The sequence below is a fragment of the Pempheris klunzingeri genome, chromosome 14, assembly GCF_042242105.1.
Source record: "Pempheris klunzingeri isolate RE-2024b chromosome 14, fPemKlu1.hap1, whole genome shotgun sequence".
Lineage (NCBI taxonomy): Eukaryota > Metazoa > Chordata > Actinopteri > Acropomatiformes > Pempheridae > Pempheris > Pempheris klunzingeri.
In genome coordinates this window covers 2282310-2299474 of record NC_092025.1, presented here as the reverse complement: position 1 = coordinate 2299474, position 17165 = coordinate 2282310, and the positions used below count along the sequence as shown (strand labels likewise).

At 44.1% G+C, this 17165-nt stretch overlaps 1 protein-coding gene across 1 annotated transcript in view; it reads left to right on the top strand.

Moving 5' to 3' along the window:
- Positions 1–15342, top strand: part of LOC139213326 (cell adhesion molecule DSCAM-like) — a 67495-nt gene extending 52153 nt beyond the window's left edge. The window contains exons 13-34 of the mRNA XM_070844003.1: positions 700–896; positions 1298–1394; positions 1488–1616; positions 1863–2030; positions 2720–2790; positions 3845–4088; positions 4476–4622; positions 7104–7259; positions 7709–7842; positions 8497–8650; positions 9425–9542; positions 9675–9838; positions 10061–10159; positions 10281–10469; positions 10643–10933; positions 11816–11992; positions 12087–12117; positions 12240–12355; positions 12452–12601; positions 13069–13266; positions 13433–13735; positions 14963–15342. Coding sequence (XP_070700104.1) covers positions 700–896; positions 1298–1394; positions 1488–1616; positions 1863–2030; positions 2720–2790; positions 3845–4088; positions 4476–4622; positions 7104–7259; positions 7709–7842; positions 8497–8650; positions 9425–9542; positions 9675–9838; positions 10061–10159; positions 10281–10469; positions 10643–10933; positions 11816–11992; positions 12087–12117; positions 12240–12355; positions 12452–12601; positions 13069–13266; positions 13433–13735; positions 14963–15342 — 3713 coding nt within the window. The remainder of the gene's footprint in view (positions 1–699; positions 897–1297; positions 1395–1487; positions 1617–1862; positions 2031–2719; positions 2791–3844; positions 4089–4475; positions 4623–7103; positions 7260–7708; positions 7843–8496; positions 8651–9424; positions 9543–9674; positions 9839–10060; positions 10160–10280; positions 10470–10642; positions 10934–11815; positions 11993–12086; positions 12118–12239; positions 12356–12451; positions 12602–13068; positions 13267–13432; positions 13736–14962) is intronic.
- The last annotated feature ends 1823 nt before the right edge of the window (positions 15343–17165 follow it).

Sequence of the window (17165 nt, the reverse complement as noted above, 5' to 3'; positions counted from 1 at the left end):
GAAGCTGTATGTTCAATTACAATACTGTAACAATGCTCGGAATACTTTCTTATTCCTTATTTGATTAAGACATGTCGAAATGTTTTTATTTTCTGTTTCACAAATGGAGTCGTTTTGACAAATAGCTTAGCACAAAGCTAACCCTTTCTCTGAGGAGCATCTTTGGATTGCTACAGAGGGAACTCTGGATCAACCAGCTAGTGCTGCCGTTACTACTGGCTCTTTACTTTGATGCTGAATAAGCTCACCAGGCTGCCTAGCTAGTTAGCTGGCGGGTCACCAGTAGGCAGCCTTGTTAAGCTACATGAAAAAGAGGCTAGTTACTGTGTTTGAACTGTGTTCATTTGCCTCTAGTTGATTGAGCTCTGCAGTCAAATCTGAAATCTGGTAACAGTTGAGTTGAGCTCACGATGATAGGCCAAAGGCAGGTTGAAAGTAAAGGGGGTTATGAAAAGTGACCTTATAAAATAAGAGCGACAAACAATTGTTAAATTAAAGCAGATTTTTTGGGGGAAAAGGGCATTTTGAAATACATTTTAAAAAATCTAATAAAAATGAACTCAAAACTGTTCCAATGAAAACTAGAGTGATGACACATTTTATAACAATGACTTGAGTTTTAATAATGTCTTTTCATCATTTCTGCTTATCGGTTTACTTAGATATTTTATCTTTTCTTTCTCTCCACCTTATTTGCAGTCCCTGCCATGATCACATCCTACCCCAACACCACACTGGCCACGCAGGGGGAAGAGAAGAAGATGAGCTGCACGGCCCACGGTGAGAAACCCATCATGGTACGCTGGGAGAAGGAGGAACGCATCATCAACCCAGAGACCAGCCGCTACGTGGTTTCTGTCAAGGAGGTGGGCGACGAAGTCATCTCCACCCTGCAGGTAGGAGCTTGTGCTACTTGGAAGTATGAAATTCAAGTGAGGGACTTGTGTGATATATGAAGCCATAGCATACTCCGAGGTTTTGTCTTTATTTACTGTGACTTGTAAAATCCTTCTAATGACACAGTTTTGAGTCTTTGGTTGAACTGTTCACTATTCGTGGCTACACAAGACTGAGAGCTGTGATGAGGGGACACAAGTTGACTTGGTTTCATTTTAAGCCAAAAGTTCATGGGAATGATAACTGCATAGAGCTGCTCTATAAAAGTTAATATATCAGATATTGACATCACTTTTTTAGCATCAGTATCACTAACCAGTGGACCAGTGGAAATTCACCTGCATATTACCTTTTGCTACATATCATTTCTAAACTCATCTTATTCCCGTGGGTGCATCAGATCATGCCCACAGTGAGGGAGGACTCCGGCTTCTTCTCCTGCCATGCCATTAACTCCTTTGGTGAAGACAGAGGAATCATACAGCTCACAGTGCAAGGTATTACCTTCACACCAATTGTAGATAACAGCAGATTGCCATTTCCCTTAAGTTCAGTAATACTGAAGTGCCTGATAACTATGTGCCTTGTAGAGCCCCCTGACCCCCCAGAGGTGGAGATCAGAGAAGTGAAGGACAGGACCATTGCACTGCGTTGGACTATGGGTTTTGATGGCAACAGCCCGATCACAGGCTTTGACATCGAGAGCAAAAACAAATCAGGTACAAGAAAATATTCAAAAGACATTTATATCTAAAATTAGATGGTATGATCATGCTATTACTTCATATAGTAGTTAAAAGGTGTTATCTTGTAGAAAATCATGTGCTTTGGTTGGTGAATCATGCCTGCGCTCACTTGGTCTCAGCACTATGATTTATTATAGCCTGTCCTAATGCACTTTGCCAGATTCAGCCTCTCCCCTGACTTCAGTAACCCCAGTAAACCTTGCCCTCTCCCCTCTACAGCCTCCTGGGACACCGCTCAGAAGACCAAAGATGTCTCACCTCAGCTCAACCAGGCCACCATCATCGACCTACACCCCTCCTCCACCTACAACATTCGTATGTTCGCTAAGAACCTGATCGGTAAAAGCGAGGCCAGCAACGAGCTCACCATCACCACTGATGAAGCAGGTGAGAATGCACCCACCCGTGAACATACAGTATCTACTGCAGAGTCTGTGTTGTATTCTTTACAGAACTAAATCATGCACAAATGTGGCATTTTCACTGTTTACTTTCATCTCCAAGTGCACAAATAAACAAGTACGGAAACAAGAATATAGCATAGAATAAATCTGATTTGTTACTATGACCCAGCAAATCAGAGTAACAGAAGGACAGCGTGAAAGACAAGAGTCAGATATGAGTGTAGCTGGTGAGTGAAAGACAAGAGGCAAAAGGAGGTAAAGGGCCAACTGAGTCAGTTCATTAACAGCCCAGTGACGTTAGCCCCATCAGCTCTGCTGCATTATTGAACACACGCTGACCCTGCACTAAAAGCAGAACTTTTCAATTAGCAGCCTCAGTAGTAAATGTCACACTACGGTCAACAGACGGAGGCTGGACCCCATCTGCAAATTACCCCCCTATCCCTTCACCTCCCATCTCTGCCACCCCCCAACAGAGCACTTCTCCTGCCCCTCTGCAGCCACCTATGAAAACAACCACCACATTTGTAAAAAGATCCAGATCGGGACTCTCTCTCACGTCTTGACATTTGTTTAGTGGGGTTTTGTGCAGAACTGTGTTGTTTTAAAAGTGTCTGTGTGACAGTTGTTGGTTTTTTTTATAATGTGCACATGTTGGTGATATGATCTCAGCTCCTGATGGACCACCTCAGGAGGTGCAGCTGGAAGCCCTCTCCTCTCAGAGCATCCGAGTCACTTGGCGGGTAAGTCAATCTGACCCTGTGGGATAAAAATGTTTGTATGTCTCCATGAAATGAGTATGTAGCTGTTGACAGATATGTACAATCGGGGATGACAGTGTTGAGTTTTGGCTTGTGGCTTAAAGATTTCTGTTTCTAAATCCCCTGAGGAATTCAGTTACTGTTTCCTCCTAAGGTAAGTCAATGAGTCTTTGAACTAAACACTTAACCTGCTGCTGCAAGCAAGCAGCGGCAAGCAATAGAAGATTGAAGCTGTACTGGTCGGCTCGCAGGTGTTGCTGTGTTTTACTTTAGAAATGTAAAGCAGAATATTGCAGGTAAACAGCATGTGTGCTCAGCTGGCTTTTCCTGAATAAATAAAGGTGTTAAAAGAATTGTGTGTGCGTGTAGCTACAGTATCTGTGAACATCATCAGTCTTTATCTCTATGTCTGGTGTTTTAGGTGAGAAACATCATCATTTCCATCGTTTTAACGTTAAATCTGGTCTTCCAGAGTTCATAAAATTGTGTGTAGATCGAAGAGAGACAAATTCATGTCACACATGGCCCCAGAATGTATCTAAATACACTCCTCACATGATGACTTCTCATCACATTTCACTTCCTGTCTCTCATTCAGTTTTAACATGGAAAACTGTGACTGCTGCTTAATAGAAAAAAGTGCACATTTCCACTCAGTCAAGACCAAGAGAGGAGGATTGTTCTGGCTGCTGTATGTGTTGCCTCATTTTGGGTGCCAACTTTGGTACTTTCAGTGAGTTTCTGGCAAAGACAAGCTGTTCTCGATGATTGCAATGTTATTCACATACCATAGTGCAAAAGTTCATGAGATCTGCCTTCAGCACAATCAGGAAAGCAATTGCATATGTGCATATGTCAGATCTGGATACATCCTCTATGTGGCTTGGGGTCTTTTGTTTTGGAGTATAGAGCTCTCCACGTAGTGGATATAAGCAGTTTTAATTCTTGTAAAATGTCTTACTTTTGCACTCGAATAAAAAAGAGCAAGAACGTTCATCAGCATTATCACAAATAACCCCCGACATTCTTTTGCCAGGCACCGAAGAAGCATCTCCAGAATGGAGCCATCAAAGGCTACCAGGTGGGCTACAGGGAGTACAGCTCTGGTGGAAACTACCAGTTCAGTGTCATCAGCGTGGAGACCACAGGGGACAATGCAGAAAACCTGGTACTGGACAACCTGAAGAAGTTCACCCAGTATGGAGTCGTGGTGCAAGCCAGCAACAGTGCTGGGACAGGGCCCTCTTCCACAGAGGTGGCTGCGACCACACTTGAGGACGGTAAGACAGGAGGGAGATGCTGTGTCAGAATATTGTGAATAACGCTATAACAAGAAAACACGAGTAAAGTCTGATACAACATACAAGAGAAAGATATTTAAAAGTGATCGCTCAGGGATACTGTAAGAACCAACAAAGGATTCTACAGTGACATCAGATGTTATATGTTGAATACATACTGTTCCCTAGCAGGGCTGATGCCAGCACAACACAACTGTGAATTTGCTGCTCTCAAAGAGGCAGACAGCCCCGTTCACTTTTGGAGAGATTTGTGAGGATATATCACAACCTAGTGGAGACCAGAGGGTGCTGCCACATGTTGTCAGTCCTGTAGTTTCTACAGAGTCCACGTTTTTCACAGTCTGTCTCCTGGTTCTTCCCCCACAGTGCCCAGCCGTCCTCCAGAGAATGTCCTGGCCACTGCCACGTCTCCAGAGGTCATCTCTCTGTCCTGGCTGACCCCTCCCAAAGACGCTCTGAATGGCAACCTGCTGGGCTTTAGGGTCATCTACTGGGCCAACCTGCCTGATGGAGGTACACATTTAGAACTGTGCAGTAGTTTAGACATTAACTGCAATCTTGTACACATGGATGGAAACAATGCTGGATTTAAAGTACGGATACACACAATATACACACACTGTGTGCTGAGTAATACTGAATGTACTCTCAGACTGAACCAATCATAGCAGGGCTGGAAAACACAGTCTTGTACTCCTATATAGGAGATACACCATGCATATGGGAAGGGCAAGAAGAAAAGAAATGATTGAGAAAAATATATATTGTACACTAACATATTGGATTTAATACATCACAAAGATTAAGTTCAATTAAATGTAATACATCAATCACACAAATGATCCAAAAAGAAATCAATCAAGTCGATCATTAAAACTACGACATAGACAAAGATATTAGATCGATCGATTAGATCATTATTTTATTACCAATGAATGCAGACACCCATGGCAGATTCCCACAAAGACCGCACAACTTCCCCTGATGTATCAGAGGGGTCAAACTGACACAAGACTTTGATTGTCTTACAACAAATTTGTTTCTATTTGCCTATTGGCTGTTCAGTCTCGATGTGAGTCAGTATTTATTCAGCCACTAATATCTGCTGAATACCAAAGGCTATGAGCTAAAAATTGTTATGCTGTGTTTATATAATGAGTAAAGTAATTGTTATCGGGGCTAATGAGTCAGCTATATCTAATAGTCACCTCGGTGTGTCCTGGATATCTGACTAACCTCCACTGCTGGCTGAAAGTCTACGTGGTCCTGTGACAGTCAGACAGCATGCCATGCCATTGTCACATGCCGGGTTTGTGTCAGTGGGATTGGTTGTGACAGCATGATTACCTTTGACCCCTGCACTGTCACATCATGTTGGCCTGCCTCTAGAACGCAAACGCTCAGGACTTGACAGCCACGACTAGTTTGCATGGTAACAGTCTGTAGCTCTGTGGGAGAAGGCTCAAAGTTCAATCACAAGGTTATCATTTTTAAATGGTCTGACTTCTATTGTATGTAAATATCACATTATGTAACACTGGTCAACTCCACAGATATAATAGAATTTGTTGTGAAACTGTTACCTATTCTAATCCTCTCAATCCCAGACAGGAGCAGCTCATCCTTGTGAGAATGTCTTTGACCAGCAGAGGGCAATACAAACCTGTTCTTAAAAAATAGTGCCACACGTTTTTTCAGTATGTGAGTGTCAACGGTAACAGTTCAGGGTTATATTAAGGTTACACTGAATCATTTCAGATGCTGCCAGGGAGCCGTATGTACACATACAGAGGTGCCACTTGCATTCATGCAAGTTATGTAAATGTGTGTAAAAAAAGACTTTACTGCAGATCAGTGTGATGTTTCTGATCCACAGATAGATCTCATGTTAATGATTTGTTCAGGGCCTATCATTCTCTAGTTTAGTCAATTCATTATTTTGTTGTAACATGTTAAAGAATGATTAACCACAGTCTCCCAGAGTCAATACTCAAATTACTTGTGAACTCCAAAAGCCAAAAGTATTCATGTTTTCAAAGGGTTCAAAGGATGAACCCCAGCAACCAGAACTGAAAACACTACAAAGCACAAACCAACCCACCAACTTTTCAGTGGCCTTCATGTTGGGTTGAACACTGATGAATAATCAGTAACCTGATTGTTAATACGCAAATCAACACAACAACCCTAAAAATGACAAGTTGCATTCTGAACCCTACGTCTGAACTAGGCAATAAAAACAGTAGTTAATACAGTTTAGGTAAGAAACAACATAGAAGTCATTTACAGTAATTGGTGACATTAAGAGTTGACAGCAGCACAGCACACATAAAGTGATTAACACCTGTTAAACTACTTAAATCAAGTAATGGTTTCAGAAAAGGATGTTTTAATTATTGTATCTGGACAGAGCAACTGGATATCAAGACACTTGAAAAACACACACACACACACACACACAATGATGCATGAAATGCATTTACTGTATGTTAAAACATCTGCAGTCCTGCAAGTGCGATTGGTATTCCAGACGTTTTAATTGCTCATTAAAAGCCAGAGCAGAAGAGATGCAGCTGGTCTCGTAGATCTCTGAGAAGAGGCGAAAAGAGAGAAAGGAGGGAGGAAGAACATCGTTAAAAAGGATAAGGACTGAGAGCAGTGGCACAGAAGGACATCAATAATTCAGACCTTAACAGCTGAGGGTAGCAGGTTGTCAGTCAAGGCCTGCCACCACTGCAGTGCAGACCTTGGACACAGGGTTGTTTAAACATTGTGATTGACTATGGCATTATATCCAAGGCTGCTCTATGGGCCTGATATCTACTTTTATGTATGTCATCTTACATATGATATATCAGTGTCATGTTTGGATCAGTGGCAGCTTGTCATATCATTGGATTATTTACAATCACAGACTTACATTGGATAAGGCCTTTGACCTGAGGTGTCCTCGCTAAATGTGACTTTTTTCTCCCACTCTGTCCTGTCCATCAGAGCTGGGAGAGATCAGGAACGTGACCACCTCTAAGCCCTCTCTGGAGCTGGATGGACTGGAGAAGTACACCAACTACAGCATCCAGGTGTTGGCCTTCACCAGAGCTGGAGACGGTGTTCGCAGTGAGCAGATTTACACCCGCACCAAGGAGGACGGTAGGAAGATTAAGTCACCCCTCCCAATAAAAGGCATAAGGGCAGCTGTCACATTGCACTTGGCAAGGCGAGCTCGTGTCTCACTGTGTTTTACAGATATGCTCAGACTTGTTACAGGCTGAAGTGTAAGTTTGACTCACTGCTGTAGGGCTTTAAGGAATTACACTATGTCTTTATATTAAATGGAGAAATGTCAGTTTTGCTAAATTGAGAATATTTTGCAGCAGTGAATGAACCTCTGTAGTAAAAATGAGGCAGAGTGGCAGCAAGGTTTTAAATATTCTTATTAAGTGGAGAGCTGTAATTCTTGCAAGTAGCAGGAAGTCCTGCAGACTATGACATGTGGCCATCTGTTATCTTGCTTTATAATCAGCACCATTAAACTCTTGTGAGTAATAATATTAACTTAATGTGGGAAATCCATCAACGAAATCATCTTTTCCTTTCAGTTCCTGGTCCTCCGGCGGGTGTGAAGGCAGCAGCTGCATCAAACTCAGTGGTGTTTGTGTCCTGGCTTCCTCCTCTCAAAGTGAACGGCATCATCAGGAAATATACTGTTTTCTGCTCCAACCCACACCCCACGGTAAATATTTAAAAAGATATCAGATAGATATTCAAATAGTTATTTTAGTTTGTGTATTACATACATTAGCACTTTGAATTGGGTCAATTTCAAATAATCCATCGCTGCCGTGTAACATAACTGACATAACTTAAAGGCTAAGGCTGGCATTACTCCATCTTTTCTTACCGTTAACAAATGAAAAGACCAAAACCAACAATCTCTCAAAAGTCTCTGACTGCCTTACTGCATCTGTGGCACTCACCTCCATTCATTCCTAAAATAAAGCATTTTAGTATTTTCAAGTAAAGTTGGTTAAAAGACAACTTAAAGCAGCATGATCAAAGTATGATCAAAATTATAATAAATTCCAGTGCGTTGAGGGGCAATGTAATGTATAATGCAAGCTGAACTTCCAGAGACCTGCTGTAAAGTATTGTGAAAAAGCCTCATCAGGAGGGTGTACATGTATGTTGGACTGACTAAAAACAGAACTATGTAACTCACTGATTAGTGTTAATAGTTTTTGAACACCTGAACTCTGTGGCACAGAGGAACACACACAGCACTTGTAGAATCAATTCAGTTCATTGTTGTTGGTTTTCATGTTTTCATGTCAGTGTGATCTGCAGCAGTGAGTTCTGACTGAATGTCTGAATGTCTTCCCTCACCCAGGTGAGCAGTGAGTTTGAGGCGGCCCCAGATGTGTTCTTCTACCGCATCCCCAACCTGAGCAGGAACCGTCAGTACAGCATCTGGGTGGTGGCCGTGACCGCCGCAGGCCGTGGAAACGCCAGTGAAATCATCACTGTCAAGCCCATGGCTGAGGGTAGGTGGAGCTGATCTTTGGCACAGTTTGACTGTCAGTGAGTTCTGAATAAGCTGAAATACTTGGACTGCTCTTTGTTCCACATTCGATCTGTGGAGAGCCTGATTTACTGGTCAATAAAGAAGTGAACAGTACCCTCCTAATGGTTTATGTCAGCCTGAAAAAGAGGTACATGACGGCCTAATCTGCACGCCTGATGGGACTTTAATGTGCATCATTTTGGGACACCTTCACTTTGATACACAGTGTTTTAATAGCACAGTTCAAATACAAACAGGATCCCTTGTTGGGGGGATGACTTTGCTTCACCGTCTTACCCCAACTCTCTTAACTAAGCCTCGCTGATGTGTAAAAGTAGCTGATTCCTGTTATCTCCTTATAAGAGGACAAGTAGGGGAGCACCAGTTAGATGTGAGTAACCCTGTGTTTGGCCCTGCCAACACTTAACATGTTTGATGATGAGAGCTGATAAGCTGATTGCACATGCTGATAGAGCCCATTGTGTCAGGACCCACAACTCCTATTAGACCACTCACATCTTGTGTGAGGTCTAGATGGTGGATGTCCCCTCCTCCCTGCTCCACTGCTCAGATGCAGAGAGAAACACCACCAGACTGTGGCCCCTGAGCCTGTAGCCCTCACTCAGTGAAAGTGAAAGTTAGAGAGTAAATGAAAGAACAACGTAGCATGTGTGGAAAAGTCTGTGTTTTCTAAAATCATTCAGAAAACACATGCCACTGCATCTCCTCTGACTAAACGGGTGTGTTTTTGCAGCTCCTGCTCGGATCCTGACCTTCAACAGGACAGTAACGACCCCCTGGATGAGGGACATTGTGCTGCCCTGTAAAGCAGTGGGGGATCCGTCCCCAACCATCAAGTGGCTGAAAGAGATGTGAGTACAGTACAAATACTATCATACAGTAGATGTTGCAGGGTTAAATACTTGCATATAAAGTCACCAGCACTCACTGAATTTGTAACGCTGAAAACATGACACCAATCTTTAAAAACGTCTGTGTCTCAGCAATGGAACCCCAGCACCTGTTGTGATTGACAGTCGGCGCAGCGTCCACGGTAACGGCAGCCTTGTTATTCGCACAGTGAAAGCAGAGGATTCTGGGAACTATACATGTGTGGCCAGTAACAGCTTTGGGTCGGACAAGATAGTCCTCAACCTGCAGGTTCAAGGTACGAAACACCACCTAGCGCCCATCAGAATGTATAACAGCTACTCCGACGATGTGAGCATGCTGCACCTGTGGGCCGGGGTTAATTCATTCACACACCTTGTTAAAGCAGCAAAGGCTCTGTGTGGGATGCAAACAAACTTTTCAGTTATACACATTTTGTAGTCCTTTGTAGTCCTTATAATTAGTAACTTGTGGGCTTTGACTGTTTTCTTTCCTTCAGTTCCACCTGACCAGCCTCGCCTCACAGTGACCAAGACAACCACCACCTCAATAACCCTCTCCTGGATCCCTGGAGACAACGGAGGCAGCTCCATCAGAGGTCAGACACACACACGCAGCCCAGTGTTTTTCTTTCTGTTGTTGTCTTTCTGTTTTCCTCCTCAGTAAAACTAGACGAGCTGTTCATCCAAGTTCATGTCTCCTCACGTGCTCTTTTCCAGGCTACATTCTGCAGTACTCTGAGGACAACAGCGAGCAGTGGGGTAACTTTGCCATCAGTCCCAGTGAGCGCTCCTATCGGCTGGAGAACCTCAAGTGTGGCACCTGGTACAAGTTCACACTGACAGCCCAGAATGCAGTGGGGCCTGGACGCATCAGTGAGATCATTGAAGCAAAGACCCATGGGAAAGGTATAAACAAGTCTTTTTAGAGGCACATGATATTATAGTGATAGATAGAATTGGTGAAAGTTAGATCATTTTCAGTTACCGCTAAGCACAGCTGCCATGGTTTGCAGGTTTTTACTTTCTCTGGGGTTCACTCTTACTACCTTGACTCACTGAGGTTTTCCCTCCCTCTACAGAACCTCAGTACGCTAAAGAACAGGAGCTCTTCACTAGCATCAACGCCACTCGGGTCAAGCTCAACCTGAATGGCTGGAATAATGGTGGATGTCCGATCACCTCCTTCACTTTGGAGTATCGGGCTGTAGACTCGCCCACGTGGACCACGGCACAGCGCACCTCCCTCACCAAGAGCTACATCCTGTACGACCTGCAGGAGGCCACCTGGTACGAGCTGCAGATGAAAGTCTACAACAGCGCCGGTTACGCTGAGAAGAGAGTCAAGTTTGCAACACTCAGCTATGATGGCAGTGAGTTAACACAACAGCAGGGGACGACACTGTTTCCCACTCATGTCTTTGCAGGGAACACAGTCACTGAAATATCTGGCATGGCCCGCTGCAACTGGCAGGGAACTGTACCTGTATGATTCACCAGCTCCTCCAGAGGTAGTTTAATGTGAACACTGACACTCTGTCGAATACGTAGAGAATCTGTGATGAAGGACCTTAGTTTCCAGTAACTGTACCACATTGGGTCTGGCTAACAGCAGTAGTTTGAAGCAAAGAGGAATAAATCACCCTCTCTGTTAATGGCAGAGCTCAGGAAAGGAGGTGATTGAGGCTCCCTTGATGAACGGGGCAATAAAAAGCACATTTCGTGCTGACTTTAGTGGCTGGGGCTGCTTATGACACTTCCATCACAAGCCCACTGAGTGCCACCGCCTGAGTTAAATAATGTCATGATCTCCTTTGATATAAAGGATGTGGTCAGCTTATATAGCTCAGTGGTATTCTGCCAAAAACCAGGCTGAGCCTTCAGCCATGACGGATGAGTTGATTGACATTTAAGTACAGTTTGGCAGATTTGAAACCAGATATCACTGCTAATTTGGGAAAAGGTCAAGTGCTGATATTACCAGAGTGCAGCAGTTTGGGGTGGAACAGTGTGTGTGATCACTTGGAAGAAAATGTTAGAGTTTTAAAGCTTTGAGCTGCTGATTGTCTAGAACAACTTTTATGCAATTTGACAAGTGACATTCAGCAGCTACCGTTGAAGGACAGAAATCAAATGGTTTTGTGGAGTGATTCCTACAGCAGCAAGTGTTCTCTATCATGTAAATGATGTCCTAAAGCACATGTGGGCTGAGCACCAGGATGCGTCATGACACAGATCATGTGATTTCTGCACAGGTACCATCGCGCCTTTGGTCAAGGCACCCAACGTGAGTGAGGAAAACTCTGGGGGCAGCGAAGGTTTGAAGATGATGGTGACTATTTCCTGTGTGTTGGTGGGCATCGTTGTAATCTTCATCGGGCTGCTGGTGCTGAGGAGGAGGAGGAGGGAGCAGAGGCTCAAGAGGCTCCGAGGTGAGACGAGAGAAGTCGTCTAACAGGACAAACTGTGGCCTCCGTTCTCCTGTGTTCAACAAGTAAAATGATGTGTTCTCTGTTTGTTTTATAGATGCTAAAAGTCTGGCTGAGATGCTTATGAGGTGAGATCTGTTCAACAACTTCACTGCTCAGCCTTTATCAGCACTGCACACAGGACTGTCACCTGAGGACAATTCATCATGATTCCAGTGGTTAAGTTCTCTTTTTGTTTCCTGTTCTCCAGTAAAAACACACGTCCAGCAGAGCCCATTAACAAACAGCAACAGACGCTCCGCATGCACATCGACATCCCCAGGGCCCAGCTCCTGATCGAGGAGAGAGACGCCATGGAGACTGTTGGTAAGCCCGCTGCTACTGTGTACTGCTGCCGTGCATGAAGCAGCAAACAAACCAGATTATTGCAGCGCTGAGCTTGTTCTTGTTGCTGTCCCACAGACGACAGGTCCACTGTGTTACTGACCGATAACGACTTTGGGGAGACCCAGAAACAGAAGTCTTCGACCGTCACCCACACAGTCCATTACCAGTCACTGTCCCAGGCCACCGGTCCACTGGTCGATGTGTCTGATGCCAGACCAGGAACCAGTAAGTCCAGTACGGACGCTTTTTTTTTTAAATGTCATAACACATAAAACGTACATGTGGTGTGTTTGTGCCTTTGGTTTAGCCAGCTGTGCTCCTTTTTCTTTTGCCTTTTGTTCACCTCTTCTGTGTGCTGAATGAATGAAGTGAAGCGAATATCTGTGCATGTATGATTTCTAACGGTTTCTAAACATCCTCTGAGTCACTAGTGCATTTTTTATCCTCAGCATCAGTTTCTACAGTTCCTGTATTTTTCACATGATCATTTGTCTCCAAAGTGGGAGCTGCCATGAGTTTTAGTCGGTCCGTGTCTTTCCAAAAAAGAAAACTGCAGGTTTTGCAAATGTTTTGGCAACTGATATGAGATTCAATGCATTTCCTACTATTACCTTTACTATCGTGACCATTTCATTAGATCTAGTCATGTCCTTCCTTGACCTGCATAAACAGAGTCCCATTCTCACTCTCAGACCCCACAGCCCGCCGCACAGCCAAAGCCGGCCCAGCTGCTCGCAACCGCTATGCCAGCCAGTGGACTCTAAACCGCCCACACCCCCCTGTCTCCTCCCACACTCTCAGCACTGACTGGAGGCTGCCCACACCCAGAGTTGCAGGGTCTGTTGACAAGGAAAGTGACAGCTACAGCGTCAGCCCATCTCAGGACACAGGTATGCGATATATCCAGATACAGCAGTTTTACACTGTAGCTGTAACAGTTTATAACACGACTCGTCAACGTCACTAACAATAAATCAGTAGCAATTAGTTACATCCCAACACTTGTTCCACTAACTCCTACCACTAATCCCTCCACTAACCCTGGCCTATGTCCAGACCGAGCGCGGAGCAGTATGGTGTCAACAGAGAGCGCGTCCTCCACCTACGAGGAGCTTGCCAGAGCCTATGAGCACGCCAAGATGGAGGAGCAGCTGCGCCACGCCAAATTCACCATCACCGAATGCTTCATCTCTGACACTTCCTCGGAGCAGATGACGGCGGGCACCAACGACTACACTGACAGCCTGACCTCCAGCACACCGTCCGAATCGGGCATCTGCCGTTTCACTGCTTCCCCGCCCAAGCCTCAGGACGTCAGCCGGGTCATGAACATGGCCGTGCCCAAGGCCCACAGACCGGGTGAGGCCATGCTGTCAAAGGCTCAGATCCGGCTCAGCCTGATCGCCGACCACATGCTAACCTTTACAACTGGCCTCATGACGAGGCTAATAACGCTAATCCCTAAACCTCAAGCTGTTGTCTAATACTGATAACTAACCATTAACTAATGCCGACAGTGAGTCCAGATGAAGTGACTGTCTCACAGCAGTTAGACTGAAAGTCGGCCCTTAAGAGAGAAACTGGGGAACCATTAAATGGAAAATTCAATCTGAGTTGAATAGAATAGGACATTCCAATATATTAGACAATGAATATTTCATACTGCTGGCATTCAATTTATGAGAACTCAATTATGAGAAAATCTGAAGTAGAGATGAGATGGACTTTATTGAAATTTACATGTTACAGCAGCAACAGAGGCAGGGCCAAGACGAGCACTAATACAAAAAATAAGCACTAGTAGAAAAGTTATGCAGGACAATGACAATGTTATTAACAATAATTAATATGTACACTATGTCCCCCTTTCACTCGTGTGCAGCATATTGATATGGTTGTTCATGAGTAAGGTGAAATGGAAAATGAATAGATAATTATTGCACAGACATGAATGGACAGTATGGATGAGGTGTTTTGAAATTAAGTAAATCTGTAGAAAACTGTAGCTGTGTATTTCTTTTATCCAGGTTTTACACCTAAATGAGCCTCACTTCACTTCACAGAGATGTTAAATCAGATCAGTGCCCACTGTCAGTGAAGGACACAACTGAGTTTGAAAAAGTGACAAATAATCCAAACCTGTTCTGATATGTGTCGATATAAGACGCTCAAGTGTGAAAATCAGGCTTTTTAGGATGGGCACGCTGGATGATACTACTGTTAAGAAAACAGTCCAATGTAATAGTCACATTAGTACATTATTATCACGGCAGTAATATTGTAAGTCTGACAGAGTGGCAGTGGGTGCAGGCTGAGTGTAAGATCTCACCGTTAAATTAGATGAGGTCAGTGTCAGTGAAGGACTTGTGTGTGTGTGTGTGTGTGTGATCATACTGAATAAACTCTGATTTATGGCTCTGAGAATAAAGCTGTGTTTTCATCACCTCTGAAGGTGAGTAAAGACTCCTGAGGGCCAAAAAGTGGACAAAGTCTTCTAAAACCAGCGACTTGATATTGTGAGCAGCTGTTGGAGTGGGGGAGTTGTGGCGATGTTTCTAACTCTGATGTGTGTGTGTTGTCCTGCAGGGGGCGAGTTGGTTCACCTTCCCCCGTACCTGCGCATGGACTTCCTGTTAAACCGAGGCATGTCCTGCTCGGGCTCCTCCAGGGGGACAGCTAGTGGGGAGAGAGCGGCCATGGGTCAGGCCTGTCTGGAGCCCCAGAAGAGTCGCTCACTGAAGCGGCCCTCGCGCATGGCGCCCCCAACGCCCACAGAGGCCCCTCAGGCCAGCAGGGACCCAGTGGCCCAGTGGCAGCCTGGCTCTGCGGCCACGCTCCCCCACAGAGAGGGCTCAGAGCTGGCCCAGGCCGCCAAGCTCAGCACCTCCCAGGAGTCCCTGCTGGACTCGCGAGGACATCTCAAACAGAGCAGCAACCCCTACGCAAAGTCCTACACGCTGGTATAACAGCAGGGGCACCTAGGGCGGGACTAGAACTCACTCTAACACTGGACTTAACACTCAAGTGCAGTAAACTGACTTTCACCACGCAGTTCTGTATATACGTCCCCCCCTGCAAGGGCGGGGTCACTTTTACTAATCTCCTTTTATTTATTTTAGAGCTTTCTTTTATCTCTTGTTTGTATTTCTTTTTTTTTTTTGTTTCACTTGAGAAAAATTCACTCATCGGAAACGACTCCATCCGGAGCTTTGCCAAACTAATTGAGTAATGAGGGAGCATTATTTATTCTTGATTATTGTTAATTCTTTATAATTAATCAGTGATTATTAATTGTTAGTTGTCAGCTATTAATGATCATTAATTATTGATTACCAAATGATCTATTATCAGCATTACTACAATGTTTTCATAAGAACCCGGACATCTTTGTTTTTCTGGAGTGGAAGATGACCATTTGGAGTCATTTTTTTTCCTATGGAATATCCTTCTGAAACACTGAATGAAACTTGGGAGAAATCTTGGAATGAAAGCAATTGACACCAGTCCAAACTTTTCAGCTGCTCTCAAATTGTTACTTTTTTTGAAGAAAAAAAAAATCTATTTCCTATGGATGCATGGGGACTGACCAATTAAAAGACAATGAGGATTACGATCGAGGCTGGACGGCCCAGTCGAGCATTTTGTCACACTATGAAATGATCCAATGTGAAGATTTATTATTCTTATTACTATAAATATATATATAAAAAGAGAAATCACTTTTATTTGTGGATATTACAGGGAAGAATTGATTTGGTTAATAAAGTCCTTAGTCATGTTTGCACATATCTCGTTTTAATTAGGAAATGGAGTCTCTGTTGATCTTTCTCTGTGTCCCATTCTCTGATGGTGCAATATGAAAAAAGATATGAAAAGTATATGAAAACTATTGCTCTATACTGTACTGTACTGATGAAAATAACTATGTTGTGAGTATACTTACAGGGCCGGACGCTCTCCAGCCATGTATTCAGGTGTAGTTTACCACTGCTTGTCTGCCAGGGTGGTAAATGATGTTAGCTAGAATAGGGAGGGTTTAGAGAACTAATGGTTTGCACTTCACAACACCCCGACTCAAGTGTGTCCGGATAGATCCCCCTACTCTCAGTGCACTAGGTAGAGTCTTCAGGGCTCTCACTCTCCTCAGTAGATTTACTGTTGCTGCATTGCAGTGACGCTCCTCTACAGGGAAAAAAAAAAACGTGAGACAATCCAGCAGAATCCCCCCTTCAAACCAAACCTATAATGTCTATGGGAAATATCTAAAAAAAATTGTGGATATACGTAAGAAGCTGTTTTTTGTTCCTGTCTACCCTGGCCCATTTCTGTTCTGTTTCTTTGAGTTAGCCTGAAGGGAGAAGAGTTTGATCCAAAATGCTGTGAGGTCATTATGTCAGTTTCTATGATTAGTTTCTATGATTAACTGTCTTCATTATGATTATACATTTTAACAAAAAAATGTCACTTTTTATTTTTAACATGAGTGTTCACCGTGGTGGCACTGGAATAAAGAGAAACTAACACAAAGTTCAAATTTGATTAATAAAATGGCTGTTCCCCAAAGTGTCCTCCACGGGTGTGACATGAGTGACTGGTGGCGGTGTGGAGGTGAAGCAGACTCACGCAGAGCAGAGCGGGTGGAGCCTGTCCTCTCCGGCCGTTTGACTCGTGAATCTCAGCAGGACATCCCAAATCTTCGCCTGGTTTTCATGAGGACAGCAGTGAGATGTCCTGAGGGTGGTCAGCAGCCTCAGTGACTCGTGCTGCTCAGTCAGACCCTGTTGTGTGA